General features: G+C 36.2%; 1 protein-coding gene across 10 annotated transcripts in view; it reads right to left on the minus strand.

The window, feature by feature from the left end:
* The window catches only part of KANSL1L (KAT8 regulatory NSL complex subunit 1 like), a 133,331-nt gene that overhangs the window by 48,432 nt on the left and 64,518 nt on the right, over window positions 1-20,381 (minus strand). For 7 of the 10 annotated variants that reach the window (XM_086719517.1, XM_086719520.1, XM_086719518.1 and 4 more), the window contains one exon: window positions 12,359-12,563. In XM_086719517.1, the coding sequence (XP_086575643.1) occupies window positions 12,359-12,563 (205 nt within the window). Of the gene's footprint in view, window positions 1-9,767; window positions 9,834-12,358; window positions 12,564-20,381 lie in introns of all 10 variants that reach the window. The other 3 variants (XM_086719523.1, XM_086719522.1, XM_086719521.1) reach the window with 3 other exon arrangements.

The raw sequence follows: 20,381 nt of genomic DNA on the forward strand, positions 1-20,381 counted from the left end.
TTTATCAGTTTCATATAAAATAACCTCTAATCTAACCAACTGAATAAATTTATCAGTTTACTCTTGCTCACTTATTTTTACTAAAATCTTAAAATAAAATCACTACTCTAACTTAAAATAGAATTCTTGTTATGATTAGCACCCTATATATACTATTTATGCCCAATTACCCACAACCTGTTTCTATAGAAAACTGTACCCAGAATTGTAACCTTGGATGACAGAAACCTCTGTCCTTTTATCCTAGTGGGACAGAGAACTCCCCTGACAGGACTTCATCAGGGTGGTTCCTGTTAACCAAAGGCTGAGACACTAACAAGGTAGGGCCTAAGGTTGCATGGTGATTGATATTCTTATAAAGAAGAGGCTGAAGAAGCATATTATGGCCAAATCGTGTTTTTCTTTAATTCTTAATTAAAAGTGAAATTGTACTTTAAAGCAAGCTTGTGGCTACATTTACATTTTAAGACTTATATTAGAGTATTATTCTGGAAAACACATTCATATCTATGTCTGTCAATGCGTTTTCCCGAATCTGAAGATATTTCTATACTTTAGATAGATCAAGCAATATTATACCAAGCATAAAAAGGCATAGATTCTCTAAGGATAGTTTCTTAGTAATGAATAAAGATTAGACAGAAAAATATGTGATTCAGCTAGAAGAAGAAGGCCAAAAAAAAAATAAAATAGCTTTAGAAACTACATGGATTTTAACAATTGTTGCTATGGGCTGAGATTTCACAGGAAGGAGTTTTACTGAAGTTCATAAAAGAAATAGTGTTAAGATTCAGTCTTAACATTTAAAAGAAAATTACAAAATTGTATTCCCATTTATTTTAATTAAAAAGTTGTTTTAATGTTTATTTATTTTTGAGAGTGAGAGAGAGAGAGAAAGAGAGTGAGCATGAGTGGGGGAGGGGCAGAGAGAGAGAGGTCAAACCGAGAGAGAGAGTGAGGGAAGGAGGGAGGCAGACACAATCTGAAGAAGGTTCCAGGCTCTGAGGTGTCAGCATAGAGCCAGATGTGGTGCTTGAACCCATGAACCTTGAGATTATGACCTGAGCCGAAGTTGGACGCTTAACCAACTGAGCCACTGAGGTGCCCCTCCTCTTATTTTTTTAAATGTTTATTTTTTTATTTTGAGAGAGAAAGCAAGAGAGCATAAGCAGGGAAGGGGCAAAGAGAGAGGGAGAGAGAGAATCCCAAGCAGGCTCCGTGCTGCCAACACAGAGCCCGATGAGATCATGACCTGAGCCAAAACCAAGAATCAGATGCTTAACCAACTGAGCATTATTTAAATAGTGCTAAATATGTGTATTTTTGCATTCTAGGTGCACTTCAGTTTCCCAATATAAAATGGGGTACATTAAATAAGAAATAAATGTAAAGCATTTATAAGTTAAAACAATGCCTTGCACACAATTCCTTAATAAATATTAGCTATGATTATTTGACATTCTCATTAGAGACGGGTATTGAAAAAATGGCAAAATCACAAAAAAAATATACTAATTTATGCTTTTTATTAATTTTGCCCAGCAAAGGAATCATAACCTCTGAAAACAAGGATTCTAAATAATCATTTCAATTCTTACACCTTTATTTCTTTCATCTTTATTGTTCTGGCAGAAAAAGTAGTGTAACCGTTGCCTGTAGAAATGTGGAGGATAAAGAGGGTACATAATGAACTCATAGATCTGGCTAAGGAGGTTTCTAGGCAGAATTTTCGAAGTACCAATTGGTTTCATTTAGTTGCCTATGATAAATTATGGATGTAATAGGGCGAGCTCAAAAAGGAGCTGTTAAGTTTTCAAACAGTTTAGAGGAAATACAGAACCAAGACTTGCTGGTTCAAACAGTAAGATTGTTGCTGGTTTCTGGCCACTCCAGAGAGCAAAAGGTTCACACGCAACAAAGAAATGATACCAATTCAAAGACCAAACCCAGGAAACTTTGCCAGTAAAACTGGCCTCAGTATCAAGATCTCACAGGTGAGACTGCAAGACTCTTTGTTAAGACCTTACAAAGGTTTGAGGCATGCCGATAAATCCTGGCATCTAGATAAGAAGGTTTCTAAGATTTTTTTTTTCTTGCAAGATTTTTAAGTAATCTCTATACCCAACACGGGGCTTGAATTTATAGCTCTAAGATCAAGAGTCTCATGCTCTATGGACTGAGCCAGTCAGGTGCCCCAAAGGTTTCTAAGAATCTTAAAGGTGTTTCTCAATGATCTTCTCAGCTAGCTGAAAGTGCTTCTAAGGATCCTAAGGGTATTGTCCCCCTGCACCACACAAAGTCCAAAATGAGAAGGACCTTTCTTGAAAAGATTTATAGATACGACTTTTGTTCAGCAGAGTTTATTTTCATGCGATACATAAAGAGTCTACAAAGTTTCAAGGACTTGAACTCAGATTAAGAAATAGTTCAAAATTAAAAGGACTTTGGGCCTTCAGCTTTTTTCAGTCAGTGACATGCTGAGAAAACACACATGCAAAAAAGGGTTTAAAAACTGTAATATTTGTTTATTTTTCAGAGACAGAGGCAGTGTGCAAGTGGGGGAGGGGCAGAGAGAGGGAGACACAGAATCTGAAGCAGGCTCCAGGCTCTGAGCTGTCAGCACAGACCTGACACAGGGCTCAAACTCATGAACCATAAGATCATGACCTGAGCCAAAGTTGGATGCTTAACCAACTGAGCCACCCAGGAGCCCCCAAAAGGGGATCTTTTGTATGGAAAAGAAAAAATGACAGAGAGTGTAGTCAAGAGCTCAGAGGGCAGACACAGCAGCCACAAAGAACCACTTCCAGAGAAACAGACCCACATCAACAAACCTGTAACATGTGCCTAATTCTGTATTTCAGAACTGCTCTATTCCTCCCATTCCCCATCTGAGCAGACTGTCTATTCTGATTATCACCTGTCTCACTATTGTATGTTGGTAATGTGTAAAGCAAGTAATAATATTAGTTCACAAGTTAATAGTCTTTTAATCCAGAGGAGCCATACTTGAGCTATACCCAAAGAACCACACATGATGGACCTACACCTAAAAAGTCTCATTTCAGGGATGCCTGGTGGGCTCAGTCGACAGAACATGTGATTCTTGATCTCCAGGTCATGAGTTTGAGCCCCACGTTAGGAGTAGAGTTTACCTAGGAAAATAAAATAGAAAAACTAAAAAAAAAAAGTCTCAATTCAGGTAACTGACCATCATTTAATATGATAAAATTCAGGACTTTTAAGCCCGAGCTTAATGAGGTAACAAGATGAGACACAGGGATCTTCAGGAAAAAGATTATGTGATTTTTACATATGAGAGGTCAATAAATAGGAACCAGAAATGAACTATAGTAGTTAGCCTCCACTGATGGCTTCCAATGAACCATGTCTCCCTCCTGGTATTCTAGCCCTTGAATAGTCCCTCCCATATTAAATCTCACACTGATTTGCTTTACCTAAGAAATTGAACAAAAAAGCTCTATCCTAGTTCTAGGCCTAAGTCTTAAGAAGAACTGGCAGCTTTCATATTTGCATTTTGGAGAGGCTGAGCCACCATGTAAAACTACTCTGCTAAAGAAACCATGTGAAAGTCCACATGGAAAGGCCTGAGACTACATAAAAAAGAAAAAGAAGCCCAGATCACCAGTCCATTCAAGCCTCCAAATGATTCCGATTCATCAGCATCTTATTACAACTGTATGAGAGACCTTAGACAAAACTGAAAGAACCATTCAGGCAATTCACAGAATTATGAAAAATAATTGTTTTAAATCGCTAAATTTTAGAATAGTTTATTATGTAACAGTAGATCATAAAAATAAAAAAGGATGGGGTAACTCTGAAGGTGTAGCAGGGGACCCATGCCCACTTCTATGATGAAGAACATACCTAACATAACATTTTACATATGTATATACCTGGTAACCACATCACCACTTCGATCAACATATGAAGCAGTTCCAACCACCCAGAAACCTTGGTTACATCCTTTGCTGATCAACTCCCATCCTCCATATAAAAGTCACCACAATTCTAATTTATATTACCACCTGTTAAGTTTTGTTTGTATTTATCAGAGACTGTGTACTCTTTCCTTTCACTCAACATAATGTCTGGGAGATACATATTTTTGTATCAGTAGTCCATCTTTTTTATTGCTATATGTATATACACCACAATTCTGCTGATGGGACATTGAGACTGCTTTCTGTTTGGGGCTTTAATGAGTAAAGCTGTTATGATCATTCTTAACACAAGTATTTTTGTGTACATAAGTATTCATTTCTCTGAGGAAAGTTCCTAAAAGTGGATTTGCTATTAGAAGGGTAGGCGTATGTAGTGGTATCTTGTTGTAATTTTAATTGCATTTCCTTGATGAGTAATGATTTTAAAAACATTTTCATATGTGTATTGGCCATTTGGATATCCTCTTTTATGAAAGATCTGTTCATAACTTATGCCTTTCTTTTTTACTTAAAAGTTCTTGTGGTAAAATACACATAAAATTTATGATTTTGACCATTTTAAAGTGTACAACTCTGGGACACCTGGGTGGCTCAAATGGTTGAGCACTGGACTCTTGGTTTCAGCTCAGGTCATGATCTCGCAGTTTGTGGGTTCGAGCCCCACAAGTGCAGAGCCTGCTTGGGAGTCTCTCTCTTTCTGCCCCTCTACTGCTCATATGCTCTTGCTCCTTCTCAAAATAAACAAACATTTTCAAAAAGTGTACAAATGTTTATGCCTATTTTTAATTGGACTGTTGGTCTTTTTCTTGTTTTATTAGTTTAAAATGCATATACATATATGTGTGTATATATATATATATATATATTCAAGATAAAAATCTTTTTCTTCAGTGTATACTTTGACTTTCTTAATGCTACCTTTTATATAAATAAGTTAATAATTTTAACAGAGTCTAAATTAATTTTTTCTTTTATTGTTGTTTGTGTCCTGATTAAGAAAGACAGGAAGGTATTTTCCAATGTTTTTTTCTAGCTTTAATGTTTTCCTCTCACCTTCAGGTCTATGAGTCACCATTTTTTTTTTCTTTTTCTTTTTTTTTAGGGTAGTACATATATGTAGCTGAGTAGGTAGCTCTCTTGCCTATTTCCTGCCTATAAAATTTTCGGGATCCAATAACTTTCTTTCATCCAGTCTGTGCCCTTTTTAGTCTAAGCTGATACTGTTTTTGTTAATATAAAATTCTCAAAAACCTTGTTATGTCAAGATGATCCATGTCACTAGACAAGAGGGTGCCCTCCAGGTCTTTTATGGATAGCCTTATCTTTATTCTTTGACTTCTGCTAAGATGGTTGATTGGATCTGTGAGTAGGTCCTATGCCTAATCTCTTCAGGAAAAGTCTGTCCAGCCACACCCCCTGAATTCTCTCCAAGACAGAGTACATGGTTTTTGTTTGGTTTTGGCAACAGAATGAAAACTTTCCAAATTATCAATTTCTGCTTCCTTTTCGGTTAACAATTGCTTCCTCAACTTATCCATTTCTTCTAATATTTTACTATAAATAGCAAGAAGAAACTACACTGTAAATTCCATACTTTGATGATTCCATACTTTGACTCAGCCACCCTGGTGTCCCTGAATTTTCCTTTTTATAAAGACATCAGTCATATGGGATTAGGGCTCATCCCAATAACCTCATCTTAACTAATTATATCTACAACAACCCTTTTTCCAAATAGGCTCAAATTCTGAAATACTAGGGGTTAGCACTTCAACATATAAATTCTGATGGACACAAATCAATCCATAACATTCATAGATACCAAGAGTTAGGGCATGGACAGGTTTTTTTGTGGGGAGACACAATTATGCCCACTAGTTGGTTTTGTTTTTTTTTTTTTCTTTCAACACTTTGAATATTTCATTCTACTCTCTGCTTACATGGTTTCTGATGAGAAGTCAGCTGCAATTCTTATACTTGTTCTTCTATAGGTAAGAGTCTTTGTTTTTATTTTTGTTTTTCCTCTGCCTTTCTTCAAGATTTTCTGTCTTTGGTCTTCTGCAGTTTGAGTATGTTATACCTAAGTGTTTTATTTTTTGTTACTTCTGTTGTTTTTTAGGTATTTATCCTGCTTGATGTTCTCCTGCTTGAGTTTTCTGGATATATGGTTTGGTGCTGGTCATTAACTTTATAAAATTCTCATTTATTATTACTCCAAATATTTTTTTGCTCCATTCTTTTTCTCTTCCTTGTTCCAACTACATATCTGATAGACCTTCTGAAATTACCCCAAAGTTCTTGAATGGGCTATTTTGTTTTTGCATTCATTTTTCTCTTTGCATTTCAGTTTGCAAAGCTTCAGTTTGACTTACCCAAGCTTGCTGATTCTTTCCTCAGCCATGTCCAGTCTATAGATGAGGCCATGAAATGAATGCTTCATTTAGGTTACAGTGTTTTTGATTTCTAGCATTTACTTTTGATTCTTAAAAGTTTACATCTCTCTGCTTACATTACCCATATATTCTTACCGGTTTTCTACTTAAATCTATTAAAGACTTTAACGTATTAATCACACTTATTTAAGAGAATTTCAATATCTTTGTCATATTTGAGCCTGGTTCTTTTTTTTTTAATATTAAAAAAAATTTTTTGATGTTTATTTTTGAGAGAGAGAGAGAGAGAGAGAGAGAGAGGGAGAAGCATGAGTGGGGGAGAGAGAGAGGAACACACAGAATGTGAAGCAGGCTCCAGGCTCCAAGCTGTCAGCACACAGCCTGACGCAGGGCTTGAACTCACAAACTGTGAGATCATGACCTGAGCCCAAGTCGGATGCTTAACTGACTGAGCCATCCTGGCACCCCTGTGAGCCTGGTTCTGATGGTTTCCTTGTCTTGTCAGAGTGTGTTTTTCCTAGCATGCCTTGTAATTTTTGTTGAAAGCTGGATATGATGTATCAGGTAATAGGACTGGAGGTAAACAGAATGTGTGGTTTTTTGTTTTTTTTTTTTTTTCAGTAATCTATACCCAACATAGGGCTTGAACTCACAACCTGGAGATCAACAGCTGCATGCTCCTCCATCTGAGCCAGCCAGGTGCTCTGATGTAAAGAGAATTTTACTGTGAAGCATTACGTTAATCTGGCTAAGAGTGGGTGGTGTTTAATGGCTAATATAGTTGTAGGTGCCAGAGGCCTCAAAATTCCTCTAGTGTCTTTGTCTCCCTGTTAATTTTTGACTTCTTAAGCACTCCTCCTCAGAGAAAGTCTATGCTTTGCAGCTGTACCCTACTGTTATAGTACCAGAAACTTGTTGGTATGGTGGTAAAGTGTGAGGAAAAAAAGCATACAAGGGGTGCCTGGCTGGCTCAGTCAGTACAGCCTGTGACTCTTGATCAGGGTCATGAGTTCATGCCCCATGTTGGGCATGGAGCCTACTTTAAAAAAAAAGGGGGGTGGTGCTTGGGTCACTCAGTCGGTTAAGCACCCAACTTTGGCTCAGGTCATGATCTCATGGTTTGTGGGTTCCAACCCCGCATTGGACTCTGTGATGACAGCTCGGAGCCTGGTGCCTGCTTTGGATTCTGTGTCTCCCTCTCTCTGCCCCTCCCCTGCTCATGCTCTGTCCCTCTCAGTCTCAAATATAAATAAAACATTAAAAAAAATTTTTTTAAAGAAAAAAGAACAAAAGGAAGCCCACCTACTACAGTAGCATAATGTACTATATTCTTACAATTAAATCGTCTTTTAGTGGGTCTACTTAAACAAGTGTTTCTTATTTTCTACACTCATTGCCTCTATAGGGGGGCAGCAGTGGGAAAATGCTTTTCTCCCAGGCAAAGTAAGACTTTACTGAAGTCTTTCCACTGGAAGAAAAAGCTGTGTTACAGACAATGCTCTGAACTCATTTCATAAAAGTTATCTCTTCCCTTTCCATACTTAAACCACTAAGGATTCTTCTTAGCTCTTCATTATGAGAACCTTGTGGGGTCGTAGAAGTAAAGCCCATGAAAGTGTTGGGGGGGGGGGGGACTTTTAAGACAGGAGTACCTAGGAGTTTTTTAATCTCAAGGTAATCCACACTCAGCCTCAAATAATTCATCAAAGTTACCATGTAAGTGTTCCTAACAGTTTAGTTAATGGTTACTGTGGCTTCTGCTCTAGGAGAGCACATCCTGGCTGTAGCTCTCTGAAGCTGCTTTTCTCTCCATATTTCAGGGTGGCAATTTGTCCCATAGCCTTAATTCTTTGATGGGACCATGGAAAAGCAGTGATTTTCAGTTTGTTCACCTTTCTCTTACTGTAAGGGTAGCAGTGATGACTTCCAGGGTCCTTATGTGCTGGAGCTGAAACCAGAAGTCTTCCTAATGTCTTTACTAGTATGATTTTTTTTCTCTGCAATTTATACATGTAGTTGTTGCAATGAAAGTGAGTATCAGCCAATTACTATATGCTACGTAGTAGCAGAGGACTCCTACTTCTCCATTGTCTTTATATAAGCTTTTTACAGCCAGTACTCTGCTAGAGAGTTAAGTGCTATAAAAAAGAATTTAAATAATTATTTTCTCAACTCTGCCAAGGATGCTACATGGCTAGTACCATTCTACATGCGCAGGAGTTAATTTATTACATAAAATGGATGCCTTAGCCACTTTATCCCTTAATATTTCAATGTGCATTTCTTAAAATAAGGATATTTTCTTACGTAATGGCAAAACAGTTACCACATTTAATATTGATACAGTGATACAATATTTTTATATAACCTACCATAGTACAACAGTACAGTTTTCTTAATACCCAAGAATCCCCCTTCTCTCCCCCCTCCCAAGATAATTCTAAACTGGATCAAATATTTCTTTAACTGTCATATATCTTTTTAAACTCTCTTTTAATCTAAAATATTCCCTTAGTCTTTCTTGCCTTTCACAACATTGACTTTTTAAAAAGAATACAGGCTAGCTGGGGCACCTGGGTGGCTCAATCAGCTAAGCGTCTGGCTCTTGACCTCGGCTCAGGTTGCGATCTCATGGTTCATGAGTTCAAGCTCTGCATCGGGAGCCACACTGACAGTGTGGAGCCTGCTTGGGATTCTCTCTCTCCCTCTCTCTCTTCCCCTCCCTGCTTGTGCTCTCTTTCTCTCTCAAAATAAAAAAATAAACTTAAAAAAAATTGTTAAAAAAAAAAAAAGAATACAGGCCTGTTTTCACAATTTCTTAACAACATGTTGCTGATTTTGGCTTTGTCTAATATTTCCTTATAATTATATTCAGGCCATGCATCCCTGGCCAAAATACTCCATAGCGATACTGTATCCTTTTCGTAGGCTATGTTAGTTTTGACCACCTATTGATGACTCTTGCCCAATCAGTCTTTACTATGATTACTGCAATAATTCTCTACCTGGGCTCACTCCACATTTATTAATCAGCAACCTACTATACAGAAAAGTCCTTCCTTTCTCCTTTTTATCTATCGATCTAACAGTAGTATGGACTCATGGTTTCCTATTTCTTCAATGGTTCACTACTGTCCTTAGTTATTTTGATGCTCAAATAGCCCTAAATTTGGCCAGCAGCACAGCCTCTTCAAACTAGCTTCTGGGTTCTTTTGACATGCCCATCATTTTTTTTTTTTTTTTTTTTGTAATATTTCCTTGCCTTCTGGTAACTTTGAGATGTTCCAGGCTCATCTTACACCTTCTGTTCCCCGTGTCTGGAGATTGACCATTTCTCCAAAGATCCCTGTTTCCTCTCAGTAGGGAATAGTATTAGAAAACAAGAATGAGGGCCATATGTACTCACTGCTGTCAGGGTAAGTACAAGTCTAGACCAGTCATATCCAATTTGGTAGCCAGTATCCATATGTGGCTATTTAAATCAAAATAGATAAAATTAAAAGTTCAGTCCCTCAGTTGCACTAGCCACATTTCATGTGCTAAATGTATTTAGTTTCTACCATATTGGACAGAACAAGTATTCACAGAACATTTCCATCATTACAAGAAAATTCTATTGGACATTACATACTAAGACCCCTTCACAAAGCAAATTGAGGACACAAACACATACACACACTCATTCTCATTCTTCACTACCTTTTAAATAACCTCTTATATCCATTACATTAATTCTTTCACACATTAAACAATTATTTAGGGGCACCTGGGTGGCTCTGCAGGTTAAACGTCTGACTCTTAATTTTGGCTCAGGTCATGATCTCATGGTCGTGAGATCAAGCCCTGTGTTGGGTTCTGTGCTGACGGCACAGAGACTGTCTGGGATTCTCTCGCTCCTACTCCCTCTGCCCCTCCCCTGCTCTTGCTCGTGTGCCCTTTTTCTCCCGTGCACGCACTTGCTCTCTCTCAAAAAAATTAAGCAATTATATATTGAGCATATGTTATAGGGACAGTTACTATTCAAAGCTCTGTAGGGTCAGAAATATATACTCTCTATTCTCTAAGAACTTGTAATGAGAAGACAGAAAAATAAATGATTATTAAAAATGGACTATTTTCATAACATAAGGTATTTGTTGTATTAATATCCCACTACAGGGATGTCAAGGAAGCCTTCCGGAGAGAAAGGACATTTATTAAGTTTAGAAAAGCAAATAACTATTTTCCTGGCAATTTGTAGGATAAATTAGGGGTGGGGGCATTTTCTATTTTCCATCATTTTCTCATCTCTGTTTCTATTAAAATTCTTTCTCTACCTCTCCTATGACTTTTCAAAATTCTGTTTATCTTTCAAAACCCATATTTTATGATGCATTTCTGAATACTTCTAACCAGATAAGCCCCTTCCCTCAATCCCCAAATACAGTGTCTTTACTGATTTCAAAAGCACAAAAGATTTGGTCTATTTTTGGCATTATTGATACACTGGGTAAGAACATGGGCTTTGGAATCAGACTTATTGCTTACTAGGTGTGTGACCTTGGGTAAATTACTTAATCTCTCTGCACTTCAACTTTTGTATCTAAAGAGGGGATTAACAATACTGCATGGTTATATTTTGAGATAATAATAAATAATAATGTATTGAAAATACTTGGCATTGTGAATGGAATATAATAAAGTATATGGTCTACCAGTAACAATAATGTGACACTTGTTTCTTCATTTGTTTGCTGTACAAAGGCCCATGTTTACAATGTCAGGTATAAGAAGTATTCCAGCAACATCTAGCAAATCTCCAAAATTACTCAAGCAAATTCCTTCCAGTCAGAATATTTTGGCATAGTCATATGCTCAATATTTTAGACAATTCTACTTATAATTCTGAAATTACAAAATCAATTTCAAAAATACTACTTATTGTTTACAGAATCTTTAAAAATGAAAATAAAATATGATTTTGTATATAAAAACTTTAAATAAAAACATTTTCCTATTTGGTTGATTACATAGAATTTCTTAAAATTCTGAAACAAACCTATGTTTTAAAAAAATATTTTCAAGTTGGGAAATAGTAATAAAATCTAAACTACTTAAATGGTAAAAATCAACGTATTAATAAAAACTAATTTGTCAGAATGCACATTTCTATTTAAAATTGGAGCCTATAAAACCAAATTTAAAACTGGTTTCTAATGAAACAAGCATCTTGATTTTTATACAAATATATTTAAAATAGTTAAATATATTTAATAGTTAATATAGTAATAATCAGAAACAATATTAAATGATAGTATCATTTCTTTCCTTTGACATAGTATTTAAAAATGTAATAGAAAAAAAGCAGGTCATATAACAAAAACTAGAGGTAACTCATCTTCCCTTTACCACAGTTTGTTCAGATATGCACTGAAAGATGCATACTTAACATTTTGTGAACAAGTGAAAAATATGATTTTTAAAATGAATGGCTTTAATGAAGTACATTTTAATTATAAAAAGAATAAGCACGGATACATAAACTTGCACTGCTTATATTCCAGAAAAAGAAAAAGGCGTGCTCACAAGAATTAACAAATACCAAACCTAAAAAGGAGAGCAATGCCATTTCCTACAAAATAACTGACAGCTATACAGATTTTCTTTACTTTTTTCTTTACTAAGCAAAGGACAAATACGTAGTACACTTGTGTTTGCTTTATTACCCTTACCAGTAAAATTTTTAAATAACCATGATATGTAATATTCCTTCAAATTGGTTTAAACATAACAGTGCATTTAAAAAAATGGAGATGTGAGAAGTTTCAGAATACACTGCTATGTTAAAAAATTACTAATTCCACTTAGATATTACCAATACCTATGTGATTTAAACTATATATTTAAAGCTTTCTAGATGTAATTATTCTAAATAACCAGGTACAATCCATACCCTCTTGTATGTGAAATATACTGATGATAAAATCTTTGTTCATGTTTCCCCATAGGCAGCCTTACCTGTGGAGTCCAATAAAAAGTAGGGCTCAATCGGTAGAGTTTTCGTTTGTGGAAACTCTGAAGTGGCCTTGTTCGAGCTGCTGTACTCATGATAGTCAAGGATGGAGATTTCAATCTTGTCCTGTCTTTTCTCCTTTTCTTACTGTGCTTCTGGTTAAGTAACCAGCTACTGGAGGAAGAGAGCTCATCTAAATTCTCTGAAGCACTGAAATGCCATGAAATAATTGGGGAGTGGAGGGAGTAAAACAAAACAAACAAACAAACAAAAAAGACAAAGAAAACTAAATGTAAATTGCCTTGATCTATTAGGACAAAAGAGTATTAATTTTAGCCAATTTTGTGGTAACAATTGGCAAAAGAATTGATATTAATGGGGAATTACATATTCAAGTTGTGAAAATAATTTCTACTTCTATTTCCTCCTGCAAAACAAAAATCCCATAGGTTAGAAATGCTGACATGAGTTCGCTGGTGCAACGTAAATGTTCACTGTATATTAATAATTCGCGCATGTTGCACAGTGTTGTAACTATTTACATCATATGTTTTTTGCATGTGGGTGAAATTACATAAGATTATTAGTCTGAAAAGGGCTAAAATCCCATACTGAAAATCATTAGTTGCTCTGAAATAAACACTACATACCATCTCCATGAATTCTGAAACAAACATGCATCCTACTATGTTTTAGGAACTTTTTAAAACTTCTGATGATATAGAAGCTACAACTATAAACTGAAATAGATCACACAAGCTACACATAAAAATGAGCAATATTAATGTCATCATTATGCTTCGTATTAATTTTTAAACATATATAAATATTTTAAAAATCAGAATAGCAAGAGGAAGTTAATGCTCAATGCCACACAAATTTAATTTCATTTATACAGTATATTATATATAAAATAATTTTTTCAGGCACTACAATATACCAATTTCAACCTTGTTTATATAGACAGAAGCTAGTCAATTTAGTTTTTTATTTTTTTTAAGATTTTATTTATTATTTTTTTTTTTTTTACATTTATTTTTGAGAAACAGAGTGAGACAAAGCGTGAACGAGGGAGGGGCAGAGAGAGTAGGAGACATAGAATCTGAAGCAGGCTTCAGGTTCTGAGCAAGCAGTCAGCACAGAGCCTGATGCGGGGCTCGAACCCACGTACTGTGAGATCGTGACCTGAGCCGAAGTCGGACGCTCAACCGACTGAGCCACCCAGGTGCCCCAAGATTTTATTTTTAAGTAATCTCTATACCCATCGTGGGGCTCGAACTCATGATCCTAAGATCAAGAGTCGCATGTGCTACAGAGTGAGTCAGCCAGGCACTCCAGTATTCTAATATCAACAAGTGAACGTGTTATGTGTTGGACTGCTAATCATCATGTAAGTTCTAAATATGCTATTTGGTTTAAGTAGAATTGGTGTTTAACAGTAAATATAAAATATTGTTTTTCTATAGTAGCATCATTAGTTTTCAATCATCTTTATGGCTGCTATAAAATATTAATAGCTTGTACATAAAAAGCAAGTAATTCAAAACTGCTTTACACGGTATTAACTCAGATATAAAGGAACCTGAATGGCTTTTGTTGGTGACACCAAAAAGAATTAAATATGAAATTTGGGGACTATCATACATTCAACAAATACCTGAATATGTACTACTGGCCAAACCAGTTTAGGGAAAAGAGCTGATAATAATTATCTATTTCACTTTTAAAATCTTAACTTTAGTCTTCAGAGAGCCCTAGTCAAAAATGTCTTAAGTCCCAGTTTGTAAGCATTCTAAAGATTTTCTGAGAAAGATTTAAGATATAACACTACTCTCAAATTAACAGGTCCAATCTCATATCCTGAAGTTATTTTCTGTAACAAGTGTATCAGCGGTCAGTCATAGTCTTCTCTTGAGAAACAGCCATGGAGTCAGGCTATCATGTCAAGGGTGAGCAGAAGGTATAGATGATAGGAATATCAAATTGGGCACAGGGCTGGCACAGAAGTGTCAGGTCAGGAAGAAGACAGGTTTCAGAAGCTGGTTGACTTAAGAAGTCATCAAGTCAGGATGCTAGGATCCAGGAAGGCAGGACACAAAAAGAGGTTCTTCTGGCAAGTTAGAAATACCTTTAAGCAGATAGGTATATTGGTTCCTTAAAAGAGACAGGTTCTGTAATATCTACAGAATATTAAGAGCTTTTATTCCAGGACCCTGACGCACTGTTAACCTGGCCCTCTATTTACAATTCTTTAGTTGTTAATGAGTCCTTAGTTCCCCTACCCACAGGAGACTTAGCCCTAAAGAAGGGAACCACAATCTCTTTATAGACTGACAGCAAACAGCTTTTGAACTGGCTAGAGGCTTACAGGTTGGGTTAAAGATAAACAGAAAACATGCCACTTGTTCACTAAATGTTGTTGTATTTTCAAGTTTCTCAAGTGACTGACACAATACCATCAAGGGGAAAAAAGTTTTGTTTTTTTAAATTAAGTATGTTCCTAGCTGTAGACAATTCTTCCTTAATGACTTTCAACACTCTCTGTTAAGCATCCTTGCAAAGTGTCATCAAAATGTATTCTTCTCGGGGTGCCTGGGTGGCTCAGTCTGTTGAGCATCCAACTCCTGATTTCGGCTCAAGTCATGATCCTAGGGTCCTGGTATTGAGTCCTGCTTAGGATTTTCTCCCTCACTCTCTCTCTCTCTCCCTTCCTCCTTCCCTCCCTCTCCTTCTCCCTCTCCCCCTCTCCCCACTTGCATGCTCTCTAAAATTAAAAAAAAATTATCCTTCCCAAATAAATGGGGAAATGTACTGAAATTCAGAGATGTGAAATCTGTTTATTTCATAACTAATGTGTAAAACACATTATTCTCACCAAAGCTCATTTGGTACATAAACCAATTTTATAAATAATTAATGAGGTTATTGTAAAGGGTTATTATAAATTACTGATAAATTCAGTTATTTTCCACAGTGTTTTACATTAAAGAGAGAGTCAATCAATTAAACTCAATGAAAACCAGAACAAGAGAAAAATGAGGGAATTTGGAAGACAACAACCCTGCTCAAGTAACTCTATAACACAAAGCTTTTTTATCAGGAGATAATATCTACTAATTAAGCATTACATAAGAATTTAAAACAAAGATATCATTAATAAACCAATATAAGACATCATCATCACGTGACATTCTTAGAAAAAAAAAAAAAAGAGAGAGAGCTATTATAATATTGGGAGGAGGAGGAGGACATGGAGGCAAAATCCCAGGACAGGGGAAAAAAACATTTCAGTAAGAGAAGGCTTAATGTTCACACTGAGTTGTAGGTACACCCTGGGAACTCCAGAAACAAAGGATGCAATGGGTCACCATAAAGTACTGTCATGTTATAATTATCAAGACAATATCAATAAGTATTACTATACAATTATCACTGAACTTTTGAAATCACAAACTTATAAGTGGGATAGTAGCAGGTGAGGCAATAAATTATACTTCTGTAGATTTCCAACTGGAAGCTATGACTCAGAGAATAATAAAAATCCCTTTGGGGCACCTGGATGGCTCAGTCAGTTAAGTCTCTTGACTTAAGCTTAGGCCATGATCTCACAGTTCCTGAGTTTGGGCCCGACATCAGGCTCTCTTTTGTCAGCACAGACTCCTCTTCAGATCCTCTCTCTCTCTCTCTCTCTCTCTCTCTCTCCCTCTCTCTCCTTCCCCCACTCACATGCATACTTGCTCTCTCCCTCTCTCAAAAATAAGAAAAAATCCCTCAAAGGATAGATCCTTTCTGTTTTCTAGGCAGATAGCATAATTTGGCTTTAAAATGAATTAAATAATTGAGAAGGGAGAACAGTGAGGGTGGGTTTACACCTTTCTCCATTTCCACCGTCACTCACTTCCCTAATCCAAGCTTGTGTCCAGAAATACTCCAATAGCTTCTAACTGGTCTCCCTCATCCACACTTTTCCCCCTTCAGTCCCTTGTATACCAATCTTGTGGGAAAACAAATCTTATCCTGCTATGCTCTTTCCAAAGACTAGGTCATCCCCTTTTGAGCTTTGATAGCACTGTTCACCTGTCCACCACAGCATTGTTCATGGTGATAATTTTGCATTCATTTGTATGATTATCCGATTAATGACTGTCTTGCTTTCTAGACTGTAAGTAGTACAGGGAGTGTGTCTGCTTTGTTACCCTTGTATCAGAAGTTCCTGATATTGTACCTTGCATACTGCAGATGCTCAATAAACACTCACTGAATGGAGAAATACACGTTTATCATTCCGGCTCTGTGCTTATATACGGTGCATGGACAACACACACTACACCTAAATAATCAGCTTAGTGAATGAGTAGACATTGAACACTTTAACCTAAGAGCCAAAGTAAGTTCTAAACAGAAGGTTATGAGAGAGCTTTTATTAGAAAGATATATATTCAGATGGCCTTGAGTTCTATTCTAAATCTCTCTTTAGTTTACAAAAGGTAGTTGTTGGTAGTAAAATATGACACATCTTATTTTATCTTATAGTCAAGTATGTCCAACATAAATTTATAAGAAAAAGCTGATGAGAACTATAAGATGTTCTGATTTGTAAAAAGAAAAAGGCATCAATCAAGTCTAAAAAATTTCTTCTCATCTAGAAAGTGCAAAATGACTGAGAGCTTTATCTAATAATTAGAAAGTTGTGAATTCACATTAACACTAATTTCTCTAATAGTTATTTAATGACTTTCTGAAATCACTGGTTTTCTATTAAAATCCTAGAAAATCTTGGCAGTTAATATATTTATGGATAATATACTGCATTCAATTTGCTTGTACAAAGTATAAATGGAAAACTTGAAGTCAATTTTAACAGTATATCCCTATACTTTCATTACTACAGGAACCAAAGGCCCAAAAGTCACTACCAAAATCATTTCCTGCTAATATTATGTACTTCTCTCACAATAAATAAAACAATCTAAAGATAAAGGGACACCTATTAGATTTTGGGTGTTATCTTGGTGGTAGTATTAACCGTAGCAACATCCTGCTGATAGTTGAATTTACTGTCTTGTTTTCCCTTGATAGTATTTGGAGAAATGAATGCATCATATACTCAACTCAATGACATTCAGGATGGCATTAACCAATTTAAAATAAATTACATAAAATAGGGCTTACATAAACTTACTAAAATGGTTCACTAGGGGCATTACTTGTCTTCCAAGCAGCAAAAGTAAAACACCTCTCTCAAGTGACCAATGAATCAAGATCAAGATCACAGGCATTAATCTGGTACAGAGAAAACTGTCCTTTTGCCAGGTCATTTCCCCTACTCTAGGTATTAATTAGAAGAACTGTACCCCTTACTCAAAAATACAAGTCTCTTCTGGGGCGCCTGGGTGGCGCAGTCGGTTAAGCGTCCGACTTCAGCCAGGTCACGATCTCGCGGTCCGTGAGTTCGAGCCCCGCATCAGGCTCTGGGCTGATGGCTCAGAGCCTGGAGCCTGTTTCCGATTCTGTGTCTCCCTCTCTCTGCCCCTCCCCCGTTCATGCTCTGTCTCTCTCTGTCCCCAAAATAAATAAACGTTGAAAAAAATTCAAAAAAAAAAAAAATACAAGTCTCTTCAACTCTAGCAATAAGAAAATGTTTTGAAGTACAATGTAAAATAGCATTCTAATTAGATATATACCTATTCTCAAGAAATAAAGTATATCTTAATGCAGACATTAAAATGGAAAGGAGGGGCGCCTGGGTGGCGCAGTCGGTTAAGCGTCCGACTTCAGCCAGGTCACGATCTCGCAGTCTGTGAGTTCGAGCCCCGCGTCGGGCTCTGGGCTGATGGCTCAGAGCCTGGAGCCTGGTTCCGATTCTTGTCTCCCTCTCTCTCTGCGCCTCCCCCGTTCATGCTCTGTCTCTCTCTGTCCCAAAAATAAATAAACGTTGAAAAAAAAAATTATAAAAAAAAAAAATAAAATGGAAAGGAAATATTTTAAGTAGAAAAAGCTTCAGATATAATGTTAAAATAACATCTAAAAGTGCTTCTAATAGAGCTCAACTATGAAAATAATGTATAAAATGACAGAAAAGAAATACACTCTGAGCAATATGATTTCCACTTTTTCAATATTTTGTGAATTTTCCAATTTTCCTAAAATGAGCTTGTACTGTTTTTCTAAACAAAAATATCATCTGGAAATCATTTTTTTTTTGTATTACGGACTTTTTTTAAAGATTAAAAAAAATCTTTTTTTAATGTGGATTTATTTTTGAGACAGAGAGAGAGAAAGAGAGACAGCGCGAGCAGGGGAGAGGCAGATAGAGGAGACAGAATCTGAAGCAGGCTCAAGGCTCTTAGCTGTCAGCACAGAGCCCAACACAAGACTCAAACCCACGAGCTGTGACATCATGACCTGAGCCAAACTCGGACGCTTAAGTGACTGAGCCACCCAGGCACCCACCCTTTAAGATTTTGTTTTTAAGTAATCTCTATACCCAATGTGGAGCTTGAACTTATAACCACGAGATCAAGAGCTGCATGCTCTCCCAACTGAGCCAGACAGGTGCCCTTGTATTAGAGAATTCTAATAGACTTTTAAATGGCTACTTGAAAGTAAGAGACTTAGGAGATAATTACCAAATGTAATATGGATTTTGTTTCAATCCTGATTCATAAACCATATTTTATTAACCATAAAAAGATAATTTTGAAGGAAATCTGAATATGAATAGAAATTTCACGATAGCAGCACATTATGGCTAATAATATAAAAATAATAAGCAGATGATAATACCATGGTGGGTATGTTAAAAAGAAGAGTTGGTTAAAGAAATAAATACACATTAGTATTTATAAGTTAAAATAACAATCAATACAATTTGATTTTTAAAAATTCACAGAAAACAATGTGTCAGGAAGGGAAATAGCTGAAATGAATCAGGAAAATCTTGGGAATTTTTTTAAGTAAACTCTATCCCTGATGTGGGGCTTGAACTCACATTTCCAAGATCAAGAATCATATGCTCTACTGACTGAGCCAGCCAGGTCCCCCAAAATCTTGGGAATTCTTAAACCTGGGGAATATGTGATTTCATTTTACTATGCTTTCTATATGTCAAACTTGTCCATAATAAAAGGTAGAGAGTAAAAGAGACAATTATAGTGCCATCTGCTATTTTTATCTCTGACTCAACTTCAAGTGGTACTTTTTTTTTTTTTTTTTTTTTTTAGTAATCTCTACGTCTAAATATGGAGCTCAAACTCACAACCTGAGATCAAGAATCCCATATCCTACTGACTGAGCCAGCCAGGTGCCCCTCAAATAGTACTTTGGTTTTAAGGGGTTTTCTGACTTATTTATTGAGAGAGAGAGAGTAGGCAAGGGGCAGAGAGAGAGAGAGCATGAGGGTGTGAGCAGGGGAGGGGCAGAGAGAGAGCAGGAGAGAGAGAATCCCAAGCAGGCTCTGCAGTGGCAGCGAGCTGAAAGAGTCAGATGCTTAACCAACTAAAGCACCCAGGCACCTCTCAAGTGGTGCTTTTTAAAGCATTAAGCAAAGAGACTATGAAACCAATGTAGTGGTTATATTTTTGTGAGAATTGAGACCTAAAGTTTGTCAAACATCTCTAGCTAATATATAGTTTGGGAGATACGGTTCAGATTCTTCAATATAATCTCTTAGCTGTTTTTCTGACATGTAATTTGTTTTAAAGTTTGAAATGGAGACTTTCTGTTTTACTAATTACTATTTTTCATTTTTAAGGAAAATTTGGAAATAGAAAAAAGTTGAAAAAGAATTTCAAAATCCCATCATCTAAACACAAATACAGCTTTCATTAAAATTATAACCTTCAAGTCTTTTTTTCTATGAAATGTTCCTATACAATGGTTTTGGTATCCTGATTCTTCCACGTAACATTCCAAACTAAACATGTTACCATATGATTTTTTAAATACATGATATTCCATCCACTAGTTATAACACTATTTAAACATTCCCTATAACATTAAGTTTTAGACTTGGAGGTAAAAAGAAGA

Source organism: Puma concolor, chromosome C1, assembly GCF_028749965.1.
Source record: "Puma concolor isolate L17-30 chromosome C1, mPumCon1.1.hap2, whole genome shotgun sequence".
Classification (NCBI taxonomy): domain Eukaryota; kingdom Metazoa; phylum Chordata; class Mammalia; order Carnivora; family Felidae; genus Puma; species Puma concolor.